The 25,170-nt window shown below is 36.7% G+C and overlaps 1 protein-coding gene across 1 annotated transcript in view; it reads right to left on the bottom strand.

Moving 5' to 3' along the window:
* The window catches only part of arid3a (AT-rich interactive domain 3A), a 42,339-nt gene extending 19,257 nt beyond the window's left edge, over positions 1–23,082 (bottom strand). The window contains exons 1-3 of the mRNA XM_016235811.1: positions 22,911–23,082; positions 7,051–7,551; positions 5,438–5,720 (exon numbers count right to left, since the gene is read on the bottom strand). Coding sequence (XP_016091297.1) covers positions 5,438–5,720; positions 7,051–7,361 — 594 coding nt within the window. The 5' untranslated portion in view covers positions 7,362–7,551; positions 22,911–23,082. The remainder of the gene's footprint in view (positions 1–5,437; positions 5,721–7,050; positions 7,552–22,910) is intronic.
* Positions 23,083–25,170: the final 2,088 nt, after the last annotated feature.

The raw sequence follows: 25,170 nt of genomic DNA, 5'->3' as shown, positions 1-25,170 counted from the left end.
TTATTTTTCTATATTTTAATAATGTTGTTTATTGTATACAAACACACACACACACACACACACACACAAATATACATTTTTTTGCTTAGAAAAAAATTAAAACAACATTAATGTACAGAAAAAAACTATTTAAAGCTGTATTAATCTTTTATTGTTTTGATGCTTGTATATCTTTCACTATTTTGATGCTTGTTTATCTTTCATTGTTTTGATGCTTGTATATAAGACAGACAGACAGACAGATAGACATACAAATGGCTGAATTCTGAAAAGGCTACAGAACACAACTGTTAGTTGTTATCAGGAAGGGGAAGTTGCATAAAACCCCCCAGACAGTGCAGGAACATATAAATGCAAACTCCTATATGAGGTCTATAAAATTCTGATCAGAGGATGATTTAGTTAAACAGAAACGTCTCTTGGAGATGTTGATAGAACAGAAACCACCTGGCAGCACCGAAAGGACAATTTGCATAGGAACAAAAATCTGCCACAACAGACTTTTCTTGTATCTTACTTACAAGAGGATGAATTTAACAACATAGAATAGAAAAAAGACAAATCACATCAATTCCAATGAATTAAAACCACAAACTTGGCCAGCAGCAGACAATAGTACTAAAGCCATCTCATTGTGTGAATGATTACGACATTGTCATTTTTGATACCAGTGAATAAATCTGTTTCTTTATTCAATTCACTTTATGGCAGGAACAGATAGCTATGCTAGAGAATTTGGCAGCATGCCTTAAAACACGATTAATTAATATCTGTATCAAACATAATCAGAGACACAGTGGCTTTGCATTTATTCTGGCCGTATCCCAGCTGCTGCAGGAAAAAGACCAGCTGTCAGCCTTTCACATGCTCTGCGTAATGCTGGCAGACAGGTTGACTTGTAGTTAGAAGGTTTCTGCAGGTTTTATGAGGTTAAATATTTGAAGACCTTTTTAAGACTATGTAAAGAAAATTTAAGGAACACAATGTGTATTAGCAACACTTCAAAGTTCAAAGTGAAAATACAACTTCCAACTGATCTCCATTACTTTTTAAATAATTTTACAAAAAAAAAATAGCTTAAGGTTTGAATAGCTCTGCTCCAAACCACTAGAATATGAAAACAGCTTTTACTGTATCTTCTGAGCACACTGAAAAAAAGATGCTCTTCATTTAGTATATTTGTCTTGTTTTCCAGGGCAAATACCTAAGTTTCTAAAGATTACCTAATAGATATACAAATATCTAAACATTTATATTGAGAAGCAAAATGACATAAGAAATCTTGCTAGCTTGAAATTGGTCAAAATGAAGTGTTTATGATTAAAAAGAACAAATATCTCCCAAACTACTTAATTCAAAGTATACGTTTTCATTCCCCATTGACAGATATTTGTTCTGGTTTTCAACTTAATTTTGTTCAATTTCTCAAAATAAAAAACAAGACTTCACAGCTTTTTACATCTTTTTTTGCATCTCAAGCAAATGTATCTTGATTTAAGGATATTTCAATTGGAAAACAAGACAAACATACTGAAGATTCGTTTATTGCAGTGCATGCAACATTTAATGCCATGCCTTTATGAATTTAACCCCTGGTTCCACAGACAAGGCTTAAGCTTAGTCCCAGACTAAAATACATGTCTGAGCTAATTTAACTGAAAGAAACTTGCACTGCCATATCTTAAAATATATGAGTGCCATTGTTTTGTCTCAAGATGCACACCAGTAATGTTTTTTTTTCTTTCTAAGGATTGTTTATAAAAGACATTTAAATGTCCTAATTGAACTGTGGCTTAAACCTGGCTTAGTCTAAGCCCTGACTGTGAAACCAGGCCTAAGACTTTCTGCTCTGATTTAAGACTAAGAATGTGTGGACGGGTGAATTAAGACTTTTTAAGACCTGCAAAAATGAGTCATGGGTTTTATTTGTTAAAGTGTGCCAGAGTTCAGTTTGGAAAGGTTCCAGCTGTGACGGCCGATAAAGACTCGCGTTTTTTTTTTGGCAGTGTCCAGATTATCACTTTCCCTCAGGCACATTCCTCACTGACCCCACCCACCTGCCCAAAATAAACCAGGGGCCTTATCCCTTTCCACATGTATGGAAGCACAAACTACAGTAAGCAAACTAGTGTTATGAGGCAACAAGTAAATATGTCTAAAATCATTAGTGTGTTGTTGCAGCTGGGCGTATCATCCAGTTTCGCATTCTCATATTCAGAACGCAAGCAGGGGTGTAAAGTAATCATTATACCACCATTCAAGTACCAAGCAATCATTGTGCAACATCTCAACGTACAGACAGCTCTGCATGTCTTGATTGCATAACTGCCCACAATATTCACGTTTTCTGGCAACGACTTGATATGAAGATCATACTTGGAACTGAATGCTAATGCTCCAATAACATTTCTGTCGGCCGCCAACCAACAGTTGTAAACACCTGCAAACACTTCAGTCAACACATCACATGCCCAGCATATGCAAATCACATGACCGTGTTCTCAAAAGCAGGGTACAAAATGTTCAAATCCAACATGATTATTCAAAAAGTAATAACCTGCAATGCTCCCTAATCGGAAATCTTGGGTTAAAAAAATCCCCAGGAAGGGTACAGATGTCACAGCACTTCTGGAGCACATGAAACAGTCATTATGGAAAAGCAGTATTACAACGGTATGGAACATAATCACAATAGTGCTACTGCATGTTGCCTTTCAGTTCCATAAATCAGCCACAAATGATCTTACTGATTAGTGTTTTCAAAAGTACGTGTACCTGATACTTCAATTTTAAAAACATAACAATATCAGCCTTTCTCCAGTACCGGTAGTACAGAGTATCAGGTCGATTCGGTACCTGCTGATGACAAAAAAAATCTGATGTGTCAAAATAGACCTGTGCATTAAGTCTGGCAGTGTAAATGCAATAGAACTGCCAAATGCTCTGCTACCTGTAATGTGTTTCTTTGTTATTTTATTATTTTTATTTGATCTTGTTAATGCAGTGGGGGAAAAACATTAAATTGTTTTAAGTGTGTTTTTTTATTTGGTTGGCAGTGCATAATGTAGCTGATTGACAGGTGTTGTTGTCATGACCTCTGCTCCAGACGAAGACTCTTCATTGTCTCAAATAGCAGGGCAACCGAACTCTTTCTGTATGTAGGAAGGAGAGACCTTCATTTTGAGAAATCAACAAATATGCATATTATGTATGATCCGGCATTTGGCTTCATGTTCTGATATAATCAGTAATTATGTCTTAAACCTTCCTTCATTTTCGGTCACATGACATCCTAACAAGCCTCAGCATGCACATACGAGCTAAACAACTACAGCTAATATATAGCTGTGTGCCAGACCATATGTGTTGGGAATGTCACTGTTTGATATACGGTTCAGGTTTAACAAACAGCAAGAAATGCATGAAGTAATAAAATGACTTCATTCACAATTTCAGGATTGTAGCTACAGTCTGGTAAGAAAACGATGTTGGAATTTACGCATCTAGCTTGTGATTAGTTGTGCACCAACATAATCGAAAACTATAAAATTTGAGTATTTAAATGTAGTGTGCTTTTGAGCAGTGATGGTCAGATGTACTCAATCCCTCTGACTGTATATTGCTTAGTTTAGGAGTTCTGCTTTCATAACTCACTTCACAAAATCTCACACTCAGCATAAAACATTACAGCTTCAGCCCCAGATAAATTAGTCAAGTTATTTCCTCATGTCCTGCTCGCTGTCGTTGCTTGCAAATATTTATTTGAAAGACTGTTTTGCTTCAACAATCTTCATTCAATGGAGATCATTAGACTGTAACGCTGCTATATCAAAGAATGTCGTTACAATTATATGCTGCAATTCCAGATAAATATTTGCACTAGGACTAGTGAATACAACAAACTCTATTCTTTACACAACATTTATCCTACACACCTGCAACCATCCAAGTGTGCAAGGAGTGTTTATTTGGTCTGTATTTTTTTTAGACTAACATCATTGTAGCAGGACCTGTTTCAGGTTAGAATTACCCTGCCCACCATGATCTGAAATTAATGAGGGCTTGGGGCAAAAACCAAAGTTAAAACCAAATCGACACCAAAGTTAACAAAAGTGCCTCCCAAATTCAAGATAATGGACAAAAAAAAGGAATAAAAAAAGAATGAAAATATCTATATGAAAGAAAAGTGTCATTGAGGCATTACATCTAGAGTAGAATTGCTCATGTTACATCGGATTTCTTTTTATGTACAGTTGGGAGCACTGACCATTATAACCAATCACACACATTTCTGTTGAGCTTGTGAATGCAATGGCCAATCAGCAGCGTTCTGATTCATCACCGCGGAGAACGCTGGAGTTGACTCACTGACGGAATTCTGAATCTGCGTTCATGAATTCTCAAATCATCATAAATGACAAATCCAGAAAATGTGTAAGAAAGAATCATTTTCAGCATCAGTGATTATAACATGAGTTTTTGCAATAGTGCATAACTCACATTAGACTGAAGTCATGGACTGCGGCTTTCTTGCTTGCTTTCTTTATATAATTTATTCCTAGTTTGAATAACAGTTTTGTTTTTGTTTTTGTCTTGATTTTCTAATCTGTAAAAATAAATAAATTCACATTCATAAACTGTTTTTAACTTTTGCCTGTAGCCAGAAAAAAAACTTTCTACTAATTATTGATATTGTAATTATTACAATATCAATAGCAATAATGATTTTGTCATGATGCTGCAGCTTCACCCTCTAATGAGCTCCTGTTTTTTTAATTTGTAGGATTTACATCATGCAATTTTAGTGTAAATTCAAGTACATTAGGAGCATGTGTAAATAAACATAAGCAACATGTCAGATGCAGCTTCTGTTCCGCCTTTGCATTGTAAAGATGGCTTTTGTTGATGTTGGAAAAAATTTGAGTGTTAACAGTCTATAGTATTGTTATTAATTGCAGTAACTGGTTAAATTTAAAGGGATAGTTCACCCAGATATGAAAATATTGTCCTTATTTTCTCACCCTCAAGTAGTTCCAAACCTGTATATATTTCTTTCTTCTGTTGAACACAAAAGAAGATATTTTGAAAAATGTTCATAATCAAACAGTTGCTAGTAGCCACTGACTTCCATTCCATTTATAAAAATAGCCGGTATCACTTTATTTTAAGGTGTCCTTGTTACACATGTTTTATGTACTTACTATTATAATAACAATTAATTATGCTTAATTACATGCAAGTTACACTAAGCCAAACCCTAATCCTAACCATATAGTAAGTACATGTAGTTAATTAATATTACTCAGTACTTAAATGGATAATGACACCTTAAAATAAAGTGTAAACAAACTGCTCTTACAAAGGTTTAAAAAAATGCCCCAGGAAGACAATTCCAGAGGGAAAATATTGCCCTTTAGTGTATAAGTTCATTTCTGACCTGTCTGAACTGCTCCTCATAGGTCCAGTCTGCGTGGTCCTGTGCATGGAGCGGCCCGTGGGATGAATGTGCGGAGTGAGTCAATGCCCGCGGTTCACTTTCAGAACCAGGCCGAGCCTTAAGCAGCTGGGAGTGTGGGTGTAAATGGCGGTGGGGTAAGAGGAGGATGCCTCTGCCTGGGGTGACGGCCTCACCGCCTGACGGTAGCACTTCATCACCTAAATCGTCATCATAGTCTTCTTCCATCTCACCCTCAAAGTCATCTTCATCCCATTTCTGTTTTCTGCGCGGGAACACAGGAGATGAAATGTTACAGAGGGACGGTTATGAATTCAGGCAACTCATTCAAGTTAATGAAACATTGCTATGGGTTAACTGCCATCCAACTACCATGCCACGAATTCCGTTAAAATGAGAAAATTATTTACAGAAAGCTACATATTAAATATATAGTAGGTACACAGTAGACTTGTACATTTTCTGAAGACGTGAGACATGCTTGTCCAATTTCTTTTCAGCACATTTCTTTTAGCCACATTTATAGCAAAACTTTCTGGTATTTCTGAATTTGATTGTTTTTTTCATTTTTTTATTTCCTCAACATGGCATACACTACTGGTTAAAAGTGGAATAATAATGATTCTGTAATGTTTTTGAAAGAAGTCTCTTATGCTCACCAAGGCTGCATTTATTTGAATAAAAATACATTAAAAACAATATTATTGTGAAATATTATTACAATTTACAAGAACTGTTTTCTATTGTAATATATTTTGAAATGCAATTTATTTCTGTGGTTTAAAACTGAATTTTTAGCTGCCATAATTCCAGTCTTCTGTGTCACATGATCATTCAATATGTTGATTTTGTATTTACTTATTTTTGATAATCGGGTACCACAAATAAAGAGACTTTAATAAATGTTATTTTTATAACCAAAGGTTTAAACAGTTTTTGCTGCTTACCATTTTTGTGAAAATCATGATACAATTTTGTTTTCAGGATCCTCTGATGAATAGAACATGTAATAGATAGAAAAGCAGCATTTTAAATACAAATCTTCTGTAACTTTATAAATGTCTTTACAGTCACTTTTGATCCATTTAATGCATCCTTTCTGAATACAATTATTAATTCCTTTTCTTTCTTTACTTACTCCAAACTTTTAAATGGTAGTGTATCATAGTTTCCACAAAAATATTCAACATTGAGCAGCAAATCAGCATATTAGAATGATTTCTGAAGGATCATGTGACACTGAAAATTGGAGTAATGATGCTGAAAATTCAGCTTTGCTTTACAGGAATAAATTCCATTTTAGAATATATTCAAATAGAAAACAGTTTCATTTTATTATACTGCAATAATATTTCACATTATTACAGTTTTTACTCTATTTTTGATCAAATAAATTCAGCTTTGGTGATCCTAATTGACTTCCTTCAATAACGTAAATAAAAAACTTTATTCCAAACTTCTGACCGGTATATGTAATGAACTCCCCTTTAACACATACATATGCACAAATTCGGCACAACATAATGGCGTTTAAATTTAAAACATCCAACTCAAGTAGCAGCCAATAACTTATTTGCATTAATTTGCCAACTTACATCTGCTCTTCCTCCTCAGACCCCATCATATCTTTGTATTGCTCCTCCCCTTCCTCTTCATCCTCCTCCTCATCAACTTCGTCTCCTCCACTGCTGTGTTCAGACATGGGGCTGTCGGCCCTCTGAAGTCCAGCTGCTACTGCACGCATTGCTGCTAGCGCCGCCATCTGCGCCTGCTCGGTTTCAGAGACAGAGATTGCTTTCAGCTCCTCCCCTATGGGGGCGGGGCTATGCGATTGCCCCGCCTGCTCCATCAGCAGTTTGGCTCTCTGCTGTCTGTGCAGGTTCTCCATCACCGCCTGCAGCTTCATTGCCTGGGAAACAGGACACGCTAGGATTCTGGCCCCTTCACTTCCCCCAACAGCCGAAAACAGACCGGACCCCTTTCTATAAACCTGATCCAGAAGGCAGGGCTTCAGGAAACAGGAAGTGTTGGTCTTCTACTTGACGGACACCAGCAGAGAGCTAAGGGGAAGATGACCCCCACACACAGGGGCCTACCTGAGAAAGAAAAATTATAAAACGTTAATTTAAAATATTTGATATATAAAAATTTACGCTGCACCGAAATTTCAGCAACCAAAAAGTTTTGGGCCGAAATATAGCAGTTTTCAGTTTCTACTGAAATTGTTTTGGAAGGCCAAATCAGTGACCAAAACAGCAACAGTTAATTAGCATTTCTCCTATGGCATGTTTTGACTGTCAGCAGCTATTGTGCAAACAACGTGGATAAACTACAACAGGTAAGCATGTCAGTTTTGTGGACACTAGTGCTGGATTAACAATATCAATTTCTCATTTTTAATCGAAACCGATATGGATTCTTAAATCTCAAGATCAATCATTTAGTCTGTGATGTTTTCGGCTGATGTGTTTGACGCTCTTTAATGTGGTTTGACAGATCACTGTAACAGCCTTAGTTCAAGCGACACGTGAACTGATCATCTCTTCCACTTTACTACTAGTTATAGCAAGAAATAAACATGAATGAATATCAAAAGGTGTTGAAAGAAACAGAACAACTTACTTTTGTATTGTCATGTAATCGCTCAATCAAACAGTTTGTAAACAACATATGGCATATAACATCACATTTACCTCAGGAAAGCCATTCATTGTCCATAAACTTGGTATATATTTTTTAATATTTAAAACTTAACCTGTTGTCTTAATGCATGTTTGATTAAATCTTTTAAATGTTTATATTGCAATAACAAATCTGAGTAGAAACATAATCCTCATTTAAATGTTGACATAAAAAGCTGTAAGTGCAATTTAAATGTTTGTACAACTCAGTGTTGTTTATTAAATATATGATTAATTAATTGATTATTAAATAACATGTATTTTCGTTTTCAGCCCAGAATTGTTAGTTAGGTGCATCAAAATGTCTTCTGAAGCCACACAACAGCTTTGCATGAGAAAATAATTGAAGTAGTCTTTATTCTCTGCATATTCTGTAATCCATCAATGAGTTAATAATAGAAGTAAAGATGAGAATGTTATTTTAGTCAAACCTTTTAAATGGATCTTTGATTCTGTTCAATCAATTTAACTATTTACTCCTAAATCAAACTGGACTGATCAGATTCAATATGGACCCTTTTCACAAAACTGTGATGATTCGTTTCAACGTCATCAGCATCGTAAATTCTCCACAATTTGTTGCATTTTAATTTTTAAAAAATTTATGTACATTTCTAACATTATACTCTAATGCGAGGGTGTTTCTAAAACAGCGTCTAGACATTGTTCTCTCTACTGACTGCGTTATCTATTTTTTCCCTTTTTTCAAAGTCATGAAAACACTATCATGGAGTTTTTCTTTTGCTATTTGAGCAAATGGGAATGCAAAAAAATATGTGGTAGTGTCCCATTCACTGCTTTAGAAGTTTACCCAACTATGATGACTTCTGCTGCTGAGAAACATGGAAATGTGAAAAAAGTCCATTTACCTCATCACTAAAACTTTAATACATGAAAAATGGCACACACAGTGAACGTTTTTGAGTGATGATGCAAAAGTGAATCATTGAATCAGAATTATGAATTAATAGAATGACAGACTGAAAACAGTTTGAACTGATTCATGAAAATCAAACAAACTTACCACCTCTAATGCAGTTTTTGCAACTGAAGTGTAATTCAGAAATACCGTCTTCACACTTTTATTCACAAGACATGACACAAGAAACATACAGCCTATGAATGATCATTTTCTGACAAAAGCAGTGTGATCTTGTCCAATAAGGAAATGATCACTTTCCTTCTCACATTTGCATTTCATTATTTGTCATCAGTCATGACCACACGTTAGCCGATTCACTGCATTGGTAAACCTTTCATCTACAATCATCATGACACGGTGTCTACACTTCGCTGACTATATTGGGAGATGTCACGTCATGATGCCCGCTGTGCTGGTTGGATGCTAAATTTGACACTTGCCTGAATTATCATTTACTCTATTTCCAGTTTATAGTTTTATAAAATATAATATGTTAAACCTGTTTAGTCAAATGGTCTCTATTATGAGAATGTCCTTCGCACTTTTGACCATTGTTTCTCAAGACATCTGAAATCAATCTATGTTTTTTCTTGTGCCTGTGGCTGTAAAGCAGCATATAAAACTTTTCAACACTGAGAACATTGTGTTGCAAACAATGACATTCTTAGCGTCATGCAAGATTCTATTCCCCTGCAGAAAACCATCCCTCTTCATCAATGTCCAATAAAAAGTTCCTGTGATATCTTGTTCTGAATGTTGACACAGGAGAAACAATAAGGATTTTCTGGCCCATCACATAAGCATGTTTGAGCTTTCAGAACCAGTAAGGTTTGTTTTTATATATTGTGTGTTATGTGTATTCATGAATTTTTAAAGTGACAGTTTTTTTTAATGAACTTATTATAAAGGGTCTGAAATCTTTCATTAAAAATATCTTTTTTTTTTTTAATTTTTTTTTAGAAATATTAACAAAATTCTGCAACATAATTCTTAATTCATAATTAAAGAATCATAATTCTGCAACAGCGCACACAACTGCATGAAAGAGAACAGACTGGCTGTATTGCACTTTTATTTGAGCAGAATAACTCCGAGACCACAAAACTACAACTTACATGTTTGCCGGTGTTTTCAGTTCATAAGCACTTTTTTCGTAATGCAGAGAGAGTGTAAACCACTGGACAGAAAATGTATCGATTTAAGAAAAAAAGCTTTGATTGGGGGATTTAAACTCTTAACATCTGGCAACTGCAACCATGAAAACTTGTGAAGGCTTGTTATCAATACAAGATAATGCAAATACCAAAGTAAGTATGTAAGTAACCTGGATAGTTTTCCCCAAAATTAAAACTGTCACCCTCAAACTATTTCAAACCGGAATGAGTTTCTTTTTTTTATAGTGAACACAAAAGAAGATATTTTAAAGGATGATATCTTGCATGACACCAGGAGTTTATGGGTTAAACCAGAGATGGATGGGGGCGCTGACGATTGTGAATTCTGAGCAAACACTGTGGAGATAAAGGCAGCACTAAGGGTCTAATTCCACACTGATAAAGAGCGACAAGCTGGCCTACATCCAGATTCATCATAAGGATCTGAAACCCATGCATTTACACCATACATTCAATATAATATCTATTACTTACTCCTGGCTGACGGGAAACTGATATGTCATAGTGAATATGCACAAAGAATAACGACTACTGTTTTTTTTTCTTTTAGGCATCTGACAAAGTAAAAAGTGCAAATTGATAAAGACAAACAAGTTGAAAAGGTTGACACTTTAATATCTCCAATAGCTGTAGTGCATGACTGCACAGACTAACAGCCTGTTTTATATGTGCACATGCAAAGTAATGGAAATGAAACCGAGAGATTCTGGTCTGGTGACATTTTTTTACTCCAGCATTGAGATCTCAGGATTATTATCAATGTCAGATCTGTTTTTGGAGAAGCTACTTTGAAGCTTCTCATTATTAGTCAAAATAGTTTCAATTTACGTTCTAAACACATTTGATAAAGTCATCTTTAATCAAAATGTAAAACCTCTTAAGTTGTGCCACTGAAATGAAATTCCTTGTCGACTGATTTCACTTAACCAATAGCCAAATACCTATCTACAATTTTAATAAACTGAGTTTGGTTACATTCTCGAATGCCCACTTTTCACAATACTATCCATTCCTGGTAAGTACCTTTGCTTACTTACCAATTTTTCTCTTTACATCACAACAGAAAACAGGTTGCTAAGCATTTAATACCACTGGGTAACAACAAATCTAGGTTTAACACAAATATGCAATCAATCTAATTTATAAGAAACATCCAATGTGATACACAGAAACCAAACTACATTTGGTAAGTTCACATCACCAGTGTGCCAACATTTGAATATTCCTCATGGGGACTGAGAGCTAGACACCTGTTAATCACACAAATTAAACCGTTATGACAGATTGGTTGTCATGCTACAATATATTCCAAGGAAAAGCAGACTCAAATCTCTGTGCTTTCTAAATGTCTACAGTGGAATCTTTAAGGGGATGTGTGTCTTAAAGGGGAATTTTTGTGCATCGTAGATTGTTAAATGATTCCCACGGTGTCAGGCTCAATACTCAAGAATCTACAGGACCCAAATGAGCATTTACAAAAGCAATAAAACTAGCTGAAAAATAATTTACAGTTTATTCTGATAATTCTCACTTTGAAAATGAAACAAAAACTGACACATTAGCTCAGCTGACTGTTAGTTCAGCTCAGCTGAGATTTTGAGAACAGAGGATTATGAACAATTTGTGCAGTGGTTAATCAATGGGGTTTAAATGCTTGATAATGCAAACAAAAACTGCAGGATGACCCATATAATGGAAAAATATGACATACTAGGGTATCACAGTTTTATTATAAAAATGTGCACATCGATACTGTAAAAAGTGAACATCTTTACACAATATAAATTTGCAAACTCAATTCAATAAAAACAAAACAGAAATCGACTGTTTTTAGACTTGTCAAATGGGAGACATATTCGATCTTTATTTTATTAATAAACAAATTATTATTTAAGATGAGACTCTACAGGCAGTCAGGCATCCCTCAGTCATTTTTGAGATTTTGGGCTATTTGGCTTTTCATCAAGTGTTGTTTCAAACTAGTGGAAAGAAAGCATCCAAAATCCATCTTTAAGTATTGCTTTGATTGCCCCTTCTCTATTTTGCGTTTGTAGATTTCAATTACATTACAATTCCGAAGGCCCTTTTCTCAAAATGTCAGAAATCTCCACTTCAGCAGCACTTACAAACATATTCCCATCTATATTCTGAAGGTTTTCACAGAGGGGTTTGTCAATATATAATTCACCTGATTTTACACAATTTTATTCCTAAAAAAAATGGTAAAAAATATTTTTTGTCTAGCTGTTTACAGTATTTCCAGATTTATAAAAAAAAAAAAAGAGAGAGAGAAATCCATAAATCCTTGTGTAAGAACCTTCAAATCTATGTCAACAAAATGAAACAAATTTTGAACCCGGCTTAATCCTGTCAGGATCATGGACCAGGGGACTGTTCTTCGTACGTCGCTAACTCAGTTAGCTGGATTTGATTGTTGACGATTTGGCATGATCTTGGATTGTTTGGTTCTTCGAAGCTCATCCCGGAGTTGCTGTCATAGCAACAGGTCTGTAAGCGTAAACCTGCTCGGGAGCAGGCTTATTTCATGTAAACAGGATTAGATTGCATCTTTTTAAGCAGAATTAATATTTAAAATCTGTCCTCTACCACTGCTACTTTATTACAAGAGTACCCTACAAATCCAGGGACAATAATTAAAAAAATAATAATCATTTAAAAATTAATTTAAAGATAATATAATAATGTTGTGTAGTCTTTAATACTACAGACACAGCCAGTTTTACTCACTGAAAGATTTATTCGTCATAAAATTATTACTTCATAATTGTATTCGAGTCTTACTCACATGCTATACAGATAATGTAGAGTCGTGCATTCATTTGAGTGATGACAGCTATTATGGGAATGGCTTGATGGAGTGCAGGAGATGCAGATAACATGATCTTGACCTTTAAGAAACTTTAATTAATGCCGTCACGTAACAAATCTGTTCAAATATAAAATTAAATGAATTGCTAATTACTACATTGAATTAAAAATGTAAAGCCTGTACAAATATTAGAAATCGTGGATATAAATAATTGGGAATAATGTAAAAAATTTAAATGATATAAAAACACATTTCATTTATCTATTATAACATTTATGTAGTTTTGTTCGCTTGGCTGTTTTCTTATAAAAGTAAAAAAATTTGTCAAGTTTTTCGTCAGGTGTCTTTTTTATTATATGATGTCACTATGTTGCTGTCTTGCCGCCAGCCAATCGCTGGATTGCTGATCATGGTTTCGAGTATCGATACACAGCCCCTTTTAAACCAACCCATGAACGTGCAATTATCTCCGATAACTCAATCCTGCCATACTAATAATCAACAACAGGTGCGTTGGAAGAACCGAATTAGCCAGATCCTGATTAGAGCGATGATATAATCTTGGATGTGACACTTCATCTCGGATATAATAAGTGACGTACAAACAACGGGCGACAGTCATTCTGTGCACCTGTGTTTGGTAATTGTCCTGTGTTTATAAGTTCTTGTCTGTGAATTTCTCCTCTGTCGGTCTACTTGTTGTGAACATCATACTTGTGCTCTGTGTCTCCCTATTGGATCATTAAAAGACTCTCGTTCTGTAAAATCTCCACGTCTCCTCGTTTTCTCGTGCTCCAGCGTATTGTGACAGAAACCCGACCGAATACAGTTACCTCCGTGTATCTACCCTCCGTTTTCCCTTATGGATCCCTTCACCCACCCGGAATTCCTCCTCCTCCTGCTGGAGCAGGGGGACAGATCTCTCGAGGACCATACAAGACTGTTCCGGCTGTTAGCTAGCACCACTAGCTACCCAGACGACGCGCTACGTCATCCGAAGATGGTCCTCGAGAGGAGTTAGCCGCCTTTGTGGAGTGGACTCTGGCGAGAAACGGATCGCCATCCACCACCTGCCCCATGAATGATCTTGCCAGATCCACTCCAGACCCAGTGCCCAGCCCACCATCTCCCCGCGGTGCGGAGCATCAGCCCGAGCCCATCACCGCCACGACCAACGAGCCAGCGAGTGACTGAGTGGAGGATCGCCCTGGATGTGGAGTCCCACCCATCAGACCAGGTGCGAGAGCTGGCGACAGTGCCCACCACGAAGGAGCAAGCCGAGGACGGTGAGAGCGTGGAGTCCGCCCACTGCACCGAGGTTGAGCTAATTATACATCTGGGACTGCTGGACTTAGAAGGGGACCTGATAGACTGGGAAACTCATCTCTCATTCGTCCCCGCTGGTCCCGTCCAGCCCTGAGGGGGCTCCCGTTTCCCAGTCAAGCCAGGAGTGTGCTCTGATCCCCGAGGGCAGCCCTGAGAGCCCGGAGGCTCACGAATACCCACCCAACCGCCCGCTCCTGCCTCCTCCACCACTGTCATCTGGCAGCCCCTCTGCTCGCCCTCAGCCCACCATCAATACGGTGCGAGCGCCACGGGTCTGCCATCCTCCATCGTCGCTGTGGCTGGAGCATCCCTCAACTCCGCCTCCAGCCTCGGACTCCGCCTCGGCCCGTAGACCCAGCGGCTCCACCGGGCTCCCTCAGGACTGCACCTCGTCGCTCCATCCCCAGAGCACTCGGCTCCACCCTGGCCCCCCCCAGATCCTTGGCACTCCCATGGCTCGTTGGCTCTCCGTCTCCGCCTCGGGCTCCTCCGCCCCCTGCTCCACTGCCATTGGTCAGCCCCCTGGAGTCGGCGGCCATTCCTCCTCCATGGCTCCTCCCTCAGTCGGCTCCACCGTGGGTCACCATCATGGTTGTGGCCTGGGTCCTGCTTGGCTCCTCCTGCTCCAAGTTCCTCCTTTTTCCTCCCTCCATCGTCACCTCCCTGGTCTCTGTCTGCCGGCCCCCTCCCGGGTGTCTGTCCTCCTCCTGAGCTGCCTCCCAAGTTCCCACCCGTGCTCCCCCCCCACGTTGTTCTACGGCGCGAGGACGTGCCTTCCGGTAGGGGGGCGATATGTCAGGATCATAGACCTGTTTTATGTTTTGCCCATTTCTGTTCCTGTGGTCCCTTATTTGGTCATGTTCCTGTCCTCGTTTAGTTAATTAGTCATTCTGTGCACCAGTGTTTGGTAATTGTCCTGTGTTTATAAGTTCTTGTCTGTGCATTTCTCCTTTGTCAGGTCTACTTGTTGTGAACGTCATCCTTGTGCTCGGTGTCTCCCTCTTGGATCATTAAAAGACTCTCGTTCTGTAAAATTTCCACGTCTCCTCGTGCCCGTGCTCCAGCGTATTGTGACAATCCAGTGCTCAGGTTTCTCTTCTGGAAATTTATGCAAAATAGTGCATATTTAAAATTAAATATTCAGGGAGAAAAAAAAATCTATCAATTGGGGAAGTATGGTGATATTTATTAGTTAATTTATTTACCCTATTCACCTGGGGTGTCTTGCCTTAAATCCCTATAAGCTACTTATCTAAACCCAAAATTGTTCTGAAATTTTATAAAAAAATAATAATGGGTTTTTTATAAAAGGGATAGATGTAATTAAAGTGCATTTTTATTTTTATTCTGTGTTGAGCAACACAGAAAATGACTTTATATATAATTACAGCGAGATATCTTGGGCTTGAATCTCAAGTGCCTCTGATGTCTCTTGAATCTGTATTTGGAATGTTTCAGAGAGTGAGCCAATTGTGTAACCTCATTACTATCTCTTAAGCGGTTCCCATGACGATGGCGTGTGTAAGAGCTGTGGGCAAATCTGAGGGTGAAAGCATGGGCCTCCACATACATGACACTTCCTTCCTCAGAACAGAACGAGAACAGAAGTGCACATATGATTTCACGTGTTTGGCCCTGACCTCCCGTATTCTTGAGGATACTGTGCCATAGAGAAGACTTGACAAACAACAGATAGAACAAATAGAGAAGGCAAACAATTTACTATAGATACACAAAGTTTCTTCCTTAAAATTAGAAGATGTAAGGCACAAAGCATTGGTACTTCTAACAAAAAGTGGGAGTAAATATAATATCCATGGTTTGGCATGATGTGATTCAAAAAGCAATAAACCGTCTTCATGTTTAACTGTGATGTCACTTATCGTCTAAAAAAACGACACCCTTTTTTCAAGAACAGAATGTAACATAACATACCTCAAATTTACAGCTTCAAAGGAGCCGATATGATGGAAGAAACCAGATTTCATGGTAGTAAACACAAACAACCAAAAATGTGCTTCAAGAGCCAGTGGAAGTCTGGAAGACATGCGGCAAACGCATAAGACTTTTGCATTCTGCTTATGCAGAAAACACATTTGGCACTCCTTTGAGCATTTCCTCAGTGAGGCAACACTAACGCTATTGAACCAGCAGAATTTTTATTCTGGGATCAACGATCATTCAGGATTACACAGCCTGGTTCACTATTGACTACAATCTCTCTAACCTTTAGGGCAAATATTAAAATAACAAGCCATGTAAAGAAAGTGTTTCCACAGATCTTTTTTTGAGTCAACATTTAAAAGAGGATCAAAGTTAGGAGACCTCAAACGGGCCCCTATTTAAGAGGCGTTTCAAGCCAGCTCTCACAAATATTGTCAAGATGTAGCTACTTGATAATCTATAGAAGAAACTAAAGCATAAATCATTAACAATCAGTCACAAAAATACAACAAACTACATTGTTGGAATTAAAAAGACAGTATTTAAAGAAATCAATAATATGCTTCTTCAATGTCACATGACTAGTAGTACAATATGTGCCAAGTCTACTGATTGGCCAATGATTGGCTGTTTTATTGATATTAATTGTTAACAAAAATGATCGTTCCATCATTTCAAAATCGACCAACACATTCTCAGAAAACAAGGCACAAAAGCTGTTACTTGGGCAGTACCTTTTCAAAAGGAACTACACTTAGGTACTAATATGCAACCGTTGAAACCTTTTAAAAAGGTATAACCACAGTGACAGTGAGCTTTTAAAGCTTTTTTTTTTTTTTGAGAGTGCAGGAAAGTGCAATTATTTAAAATACATGTTGAGAATTTTGAGTAAATTTAGTAAATTTTTTTCCTTTTTTAAAAAAGTGGTTGACTACAGCACTTTTCATTTTTTCTCCAAGGCATGAAACACTTAGTAAACATGTTCTGAGGTATGGCATGCTAAAACTAGGCTGATGCTTTTATAATCATTATGAGTGCAGCTTTTATGAACTAGAAGACATCATGGAATATTAATAGTACTTAAAAAAAACAATTAAAACAGCAGCAAAAAGTTGATTCAAAATGGTGAAAAAATTCTGAAAGAAATGGTGAGCAGATACAGGACATAAGATATACATCTTCCTGTAGCCTACATTCAGATCAGTTTTAACCTAAAGTCCACAGATGTGTTGTTAGTCAACTTCCGAAAAGCTCCTTAAACTATGATATTAAAAACAAATGTGCATTTCCTCTATATGAACCTTTAACATATAGAAACTGCATCTCTTATATGTTCAGTAGTTGTTTCCACACAGCAGTTCATTACCACACGGTTTCTTTGCATGCACTAATTTTCGGCAGCCCAATTTCAGAAAGATCTGTTTATTTGAACCCTAAATCACCCAAAAATAAAACCTGTATGAGTTTCTCTCTTCTGTTGAACATAAAAGAAGATATTTGGAAGAATATGGGTAACCAAACAGTTGATGGACCCCACTGACTTTCATACAAAAAAAAAATCTATCATTAGTGTATCATAAAAGTCCATCACATTATAGTACTATAGTTCTTTTTCTAGCTCTGACTGAAATAACTGTACAACAACACTGCTCGGGTCGATATTGTCATCTCTGCATTCCAGAATCTTCATGTGAATGCAGTTATTGTTCTTTAACTCTTTATGATCCCCATCAACAATGGAGCTCAGAGCTAAAGACAGCTATAGACAACACTGACATTTTTCAACTTTTACTACCATGAACATGCAAATCATGCACAGTTTTTAATATTCATTCAAAGGGGGTAGGTCAGGACTGCTAATTTTGCAGCCTGTAAGGTATGTGCCTGATGGAAATAAACTGGCTGTACCAGTCAGTTGGTAGTTTGACGTAAGACTGTGTTGTGAGTGGAGGGTGTTTTTGCTTTGTATTATAACCTAAAGAATCCAGTCTTTTCAGTTAACAACAGTCTAATAAATACACGTCCCACAAAAGAGACCGGATGATTAATGTTGTAATTCAGCAAATCCAGTTTGTTTATTTTGTTTGCGTGCAACTACGATGGCAAACTGCCAGACTTAATAAGCCAGAATTGTTTGTTAACCAAATTAGACAATGATCAAAAACGCTCCAGACCACATATACAAAGGATGCAGTTTCTGTTACCAGAACGTCTCTCCAAGTCGCTCGGCAGAAAGAAAAGCAAAGATCAACTGGCTGGGATTCCCTTATGGCACACTCCCAAACAGTGAAATCATCACTTTTTTGGCAGGTGCTTGAGGTGAACAGCAGTGCACCACAGAAACGTTTTAATATGTGGCTTTTGGCAAAGGCGCAGTTTGAACCCAAGCCAAGCCACTCAACTGAATTCACACAACCTCCTCCCAACACTCAGAATGCTATTCTGAAGCAATAAACTCTGCCTTTTTATATGCACATCTAATGTGTTAAAGGCAGTGTGTATCTGTGAATGCAGCATACAAAATCCAGTTTTAAATAGGGGATTTATAACACACAAAGTATGTGACATGTATAATGTCAACTTGTTATTTTTTTAACTTACAGTTTGTATAGCATTTTTGTTTCAATGGTGCTTTGCTAGTGTTGTCAAAAGCGTTGTGGTGGTGGTTCGTGCGCTACAAGTGTATTAATAATTGCGAATCTTTGAGTTAACATGTACTAAACATGAGTGGAATTTGCACCGCAGCGCCCCCACACCTTGATGCTCATGACAAGAATAGCATGTATAGTTATCTTTATTCAAGTGAATTGGGTTTAAATCGCGGTCATGCATAAATGAATGATATTTTAGCAATTTTACACATAATAATCTACGATGATCACATTACACAAAACTGAAATTGCACGTCAAAATAACACATTGTCAATATTTTTTGAGAAATTTCATATATCACGTTTTCAGGGGAGCCCATGTCTTATTAAGGGGAGCCGAGCTCCCACTAGCTCCCCCGTAGTTCGCACCCTGGTTCAACGTGAGGTCTGTATGCTTGCAAATCATTTCACTACAACCAACAAAGTATAAACCATATAAACAAAATGTAAATAAGATATTCATTGTGCAGTACAGAAAGATTTTTCAGTCAGTTCAGTCAGTGAGTTCACGCTGAACTGATAGCTTCATTGATTATAAACTGAGTGCTCTTTGCTTGGTTTCTGTATAAACCCATTCATAATTTGAATAAAAGTTTTATTTTATATGCAGCCAAGTACACAATGCAAAGTTTCGGGAGTGACAACCGTATTAAAATGTGGACTGAATCTGCAATGTTTGATAAAGTAATAACCACAGCAATGGACGGGACAAAAACAATCTGATGTGTCAAAATAGATGTGATTAAATTTTGTGCAATGCAATTCTTACATAATTGAACAATATTTGAAGGCTACATGGTAATAATTAATTTACTTATAAGTATTAATAGCGATAACTAATTTTATTTCTTTAATATTTTTATTATAAAATAGTACAATTTTTAAAAATTAAACGTTTTTGAAAGGGGATTGAAATTGGTAATGAGAACCGTGGAATTGTATTGGTATTGGTACCGTGACAACAGTAGTTTGTACAGCATTTTTGTTTAAATGGTGCTTTCTGTTTCACTTGAGTAAAGTGTTGCCCAAGAGCTCCGAGCTAAAATGGCCACACCGAGACACGCATATAGATTAATCTAAAAACAGAGCAGTTCCCTCCTTGAGCTGCGACACTAGATATCTGATCCCACTCAACACTACCTAGTAACACGCAAAGCTGAGACCAGTTTGGCCAGCTCAGAGCCGGGTTTGCCAACCTATAAACTTGTGAAAAAGATGACGGCTGATATGGCTGGCTGCTTCATTCCGATCACGACAGGTGTGACAGGATGCAGGGCCTCATTCCTGCTCATATCTCACCTTATCAGTTTAAACCCCACATCGACTTATTTCACATACAATCAACCCCAGGACTCACTCAATATCACATATGCAGCTCTACAACACCCCTGAAATATATAGAATGCAACTGCAAAGATTTATTGTTTATGGTACTTACACATTAATTGTAACATTAAAGAAACACGTCATAAGGAATAAGAATTAAAACACAATTGAGGATTGTATCATGTCATTTTCCCACCTCTCATGCACCAAACAAGCATTAAAGTTCCTCTTCTGCTGCTGTCCCTTCTGTTTGTTTTACTGACAACTTTATCAAATCTCTCTTTTACATTATATCTAGTCTAGCCACAGGACTGGTATAGAATCACGTCTTCTGGCAAAGTGAAAACTAAACCACATTATTAGAAATGCACGTCTGCATTGTGAACGTCACTTCCTGAGTACAAGTTTGAGACAATGCAATTTCTTAGACTCAGCTTGTTAGGTCATTAAGACCTGAAATATATCACCAAATACGTCTTTAACACTAATTTGCTCTCTCTCTCAGGCCAAAGGGCATTTAGCAGGAGGCCCCGTAAACCAACACATGAGATTTTAAATAGCACCCAACAGCAGACAAACAAGCCACAGTATTCGTTATTCCAAAAGAAAATATGAAAAAAAGCAGAGTAAGAGATTAAAACACTCTCCATACCATAAAAAGTTGTCCAATTTGTCCAAAGATTGAAATGCAGTGCAACAAACAACTGACTTTAACATGCACTTTCTCTTCTGTTCTGCTATTGAGTACCCAAATTATGGCAAAGTCTAACACACAATTCTCATTTGTCGTTCTATGGAGTCAACAAGACATTTAAGGCACTCTTGTCTTGCTCAAGATTCATTATAGACATTGATATAAATGCAAACATTGTGCATAGATTAATTCATTTTTGCGTTTGATTATGGAGTTCTCCAATAAAATATATTCCCTCTAAAGGTACAATGCACTAAAAATGGAAACGTTTTTCCTTTGCGTTTTTGAAAAGTTTCGCCTACAGATGACAATGTTGTCAAAACAATCCTTTCTCACTTGGACCCGCAAAAATGACAAAAAAAAAGCTGTATTATGCATGCCAGGCCAGTAGTTGGCGATGTCCCTTTGCAAAGAAACACTATGCGTTTACGCCTGTAGAATGAACATGTAATAGGTATGTGCAGGACGTCACCATTCTCACAAATTTGCGTTTTGGTAGGTTACATGGAGACGATAACAGTATAATTTTCAAAAACTTGCACTTTGAAACGCGGCTTTGAAAGCGTATAAACGAACGGCCAAATTGCATAAAAAGTTTTCCGTTTTAGTTGAAAATGGTGTAGTGTAAATGCTCCCTACATGCCTATATATCCCAAGATTAAGTGGGAGTAGATACTGAATTAAATATATTTTCCAGCTGTTGCGTGTAGTGTTTCAGTACAGTATGTGATGAAGCCATGTGTAGTCTACACAAACAAATGTGCTTTTCTGGAACAGCAATCCAATTAAGGTTGGAGAAATCTACTTTGTGCTGATTTACACAGGTAATTAACAATGGAGAGAATGAAATCAAATCAGTCTTAACAACAGGACTCTTTAAAAAGGTTTGCTTTTCCCCTTGGGAGAGACAGATCTGTAGGGATCTAAATCCATGTATGAAGGCATATTGAGATAATGCACAATTCAGATATTTCTCACATTATAAAAGGTGGACATATATATATAGCATAAATAGGTTAGATAGTATCCATTATATATAATTACATATTTAGTATTATGTCATAAATAAATTACAGATTGACAATAATTGTTTCAAATTTTTTTTTTTTACAGATATTCATTTCACACTTTTCTATTTAAATACCATCATATATTTACTATCACACAATTATACCACTGTGTTTTAATATTTCCTTTTTTCCCATTTATTGTTATTGCATAATTATTCAGCTTTAAAAGACACTTCATTCTGAAGTGAGCAAATTGTAATTTTTAAATGTAACAGTTCGACATAACCTAAAATAAGGAAGAATATCTGCACACATTTAGAATGCAAACTACTTCACATAAATAGAATGGCATTAATTATATTATATTATAAAATTGTTGACGAATATATATTTTTTTTTAGTTATTATTGTTAGTAGAAAAGTATTATGTGTCCTGCATATTAGTTAACGGACACTTATATAGACAATTTGCCTTAAAAAGGCCAATTTAATGCAATCGATCAAAAAACAAACAAACAAACAAACAACTTCCACACCCACAAAATCACAGATAATCAACCTTGATCAAAAATAAATAAAAAATTATTAAAACATACATGTATCTCATCAAAACTACATCCAAGTTGAAATAAATAAATAACCCCAGGGATTTACACTTATTTGCATATATACATCGCGTGTCTGATGGCAGTTACTGTATAGACCTGTGTTTGTATCAAGTGTTTATTCTGATGGCTGTCACCAACACTAACACATCATCGTATGATCAGCTTTAAACAACCAAAGACAGAAATTAAAACTCATTCAACCTTCCGAAGTCATATATTTCCCATACAGTCAACACAAACAGGAAAATGTGAATGTAGGCTGAGAGGAAAAAAACACACTTCACTTACCAGTTTAACTTCCGTTTAGTTTTTTTTATTGGGAAGCGGAAGAAACATCCCTGATTTGCCTGTAAAAAACAACCCGCTCGCGACGCTCTCTTAGGCAAAGTTTAATCACAGTCGCGAACGTACGACAGCCTATAGAAACAGTATGGCTGGTGCTCTCTCTGAAGCACCTCTCTCTTCCTCATTTGATTTCGATACAGAGGTTAATTTGGCTGTAACATCATATGTGCGTCTAATCTGAGGCGGTGCCCGCGGTCGGGGAGTCAAACCATTGGTTGACAAACAGCAATCAGATGCAAATTCCAAACCTCTGAATCAATGGGGCTGCCTTCCCCCACTCTATAGGCAACATCTACAAATAACCAACGCTAATAAGTGGAGTCAGGTCCCACACTAAATGACCTTTGCATTAAAGACTTGTGTTTGGGTCTGGTGATATATTTGTGTTGATGACCGAAACCCATTATGAAAAGGCGCCCATTTAGACCCTCGTTCCGTGTCTGTATATGTACATATACGCTATATGATGGTATGTATACATTTGGCGACGTTCCCTGCTAGGGGCCCTTCCCTTTTATCACAGGCACCACTAATGTCTAGCTGCTGCTGGAGTTATCACGCAAACACATAGAGCTGTATATCTTCCACTATCATTAATAAACAACCTGGTTTGTTTGCCAATAACAAAAAAACAAACAAACAAAAAAAAAATTAATAACAATGTACTAATTTAGGTTGCGATTAAAAGCATATGAAAGTCAGTACATTTGAACAGCTTTAAATATGTATACATATATAAAAATATTATAAAATAATATATTTATTATGTGTAATAGCCAACCTAAAATGCACAAAAGATAAAATATGCATCATTCACATGTACATTTTAAGAGATAGATTATGGTGTTATCTGAAATTATCTGATTAAGTATGATATCAAGTTTGTATACAGTAGAGGCCATTTCCGAGAACGGACGTATGCACGTCTCAGGTTAAAGTGGAGAAACTTTTGCACAGTATTTAGTTTCCACCTACCGGACAGAGCAAGTATTGCATTTTTGTGGACATACTATTAACAATCTGAGACAAAAAGGTACAAAAGTTGTGGCTGGTGCGGTACACTTTCATTAATGTACTAATATGTACCATTTATGTACTAATATGTACTGATATGTACCTTTAAGTTACTAATATGCACCTTTTAAGTTTATATTTGCACTTCATCAACCTGGACAAAAAATGTATACATGCTGTTGCATTTCAAAATATCAAACTGTGAGAGGCACACTTTTCATAAAACAAATACAAGTAAAACACACACACACACACACTTTTAAGGAAACAATGGATATACTATTCAAAATGAAGACAATACATCACTATACACCATGGGTCCAGCTAATTAAAATTCATTGTAAAAACAAAAGTTAGTTTATAGAAAAGCTCTTACCTTTTGTCAGATGCCATGGTTTGATATATCATATCTAATGAAATGACATACATAGTCACTTAGCTGTCATCAAATATTTGATCATTTTTAACAACTTTGTTTTTTAAATGTATTTTTTATATTTATTTTTCTTTATACATTTTTTTTATTGCAACTGGAGTACATCATTTTGTGTATTGTTGGAAAGGCACAACGGTTGTTACTATTTTTTATTGGTGGAGCAAAATTCGACAAAAATAACTGGAGATTTGTGTGTGTGTGTATGCATGCCGAAATATGGCACTTGTTTACTTAATATATCTACAGTACAGTTTTTGCCTATTGCTTACACACGTTTTGCTAAATTTGGCTCATTGTGTCAAAACTCTACACACACAAGCAAATAAGACACAACACTGGGAAATAAACCATTCACATCTATGTCAAATTGAAACTCTGCTATCAAAACCTAACAATCCTTTGTCAAAATGTCACTCTGATGACAAAATGATATCCACTTGCATCATATGAATACACTTTCAGATCAGCAGCAACACACTAGTCTACTTTATATATAAAAAAACTGCAGTCTTTTGTTTTCATTCAGTTCGACTGAGGGCATGTTTTCACAACAACCAAAAAATGAAATACTGATTTCAAAATCATTACAGTAGTATATTTTACAGTACAGTAAATTCAGTTAAATCAAAAATAAAACAAACAATACACTACTGTAAACACAGAAAAACACAATTGTGCGCAAGTGGGCTTATGGATCCTGCCGTCTGTTGGGGTCTGGCCACAGGATCTCATCAACATCACAAGCAATGTCTT

The sequence above is a fragment of the Sinocyclocheilus grahami genome, unplaced genomic scaffold, assembly GCF_001515645.1.
Source record: "Sinocyclocheilus grahami isolate Dianchi unplaced genomic scaffold, SAMN03320097.WGS_v1.1 scaffold474.1, whole genome shotgun sequence".
NCBI classification, from domain to species: Eukaryota; Metazoa; Chordata; class Actinopteri; order Cypriniformes; family Cyprinidae; genus Sinocyclocheilus; species Sinocyclocheilus grahami.
Note: the sequence above shows the minus strand (reverse complement) of the source record. Positions and strands in the feature narration are given on the sequence as shown.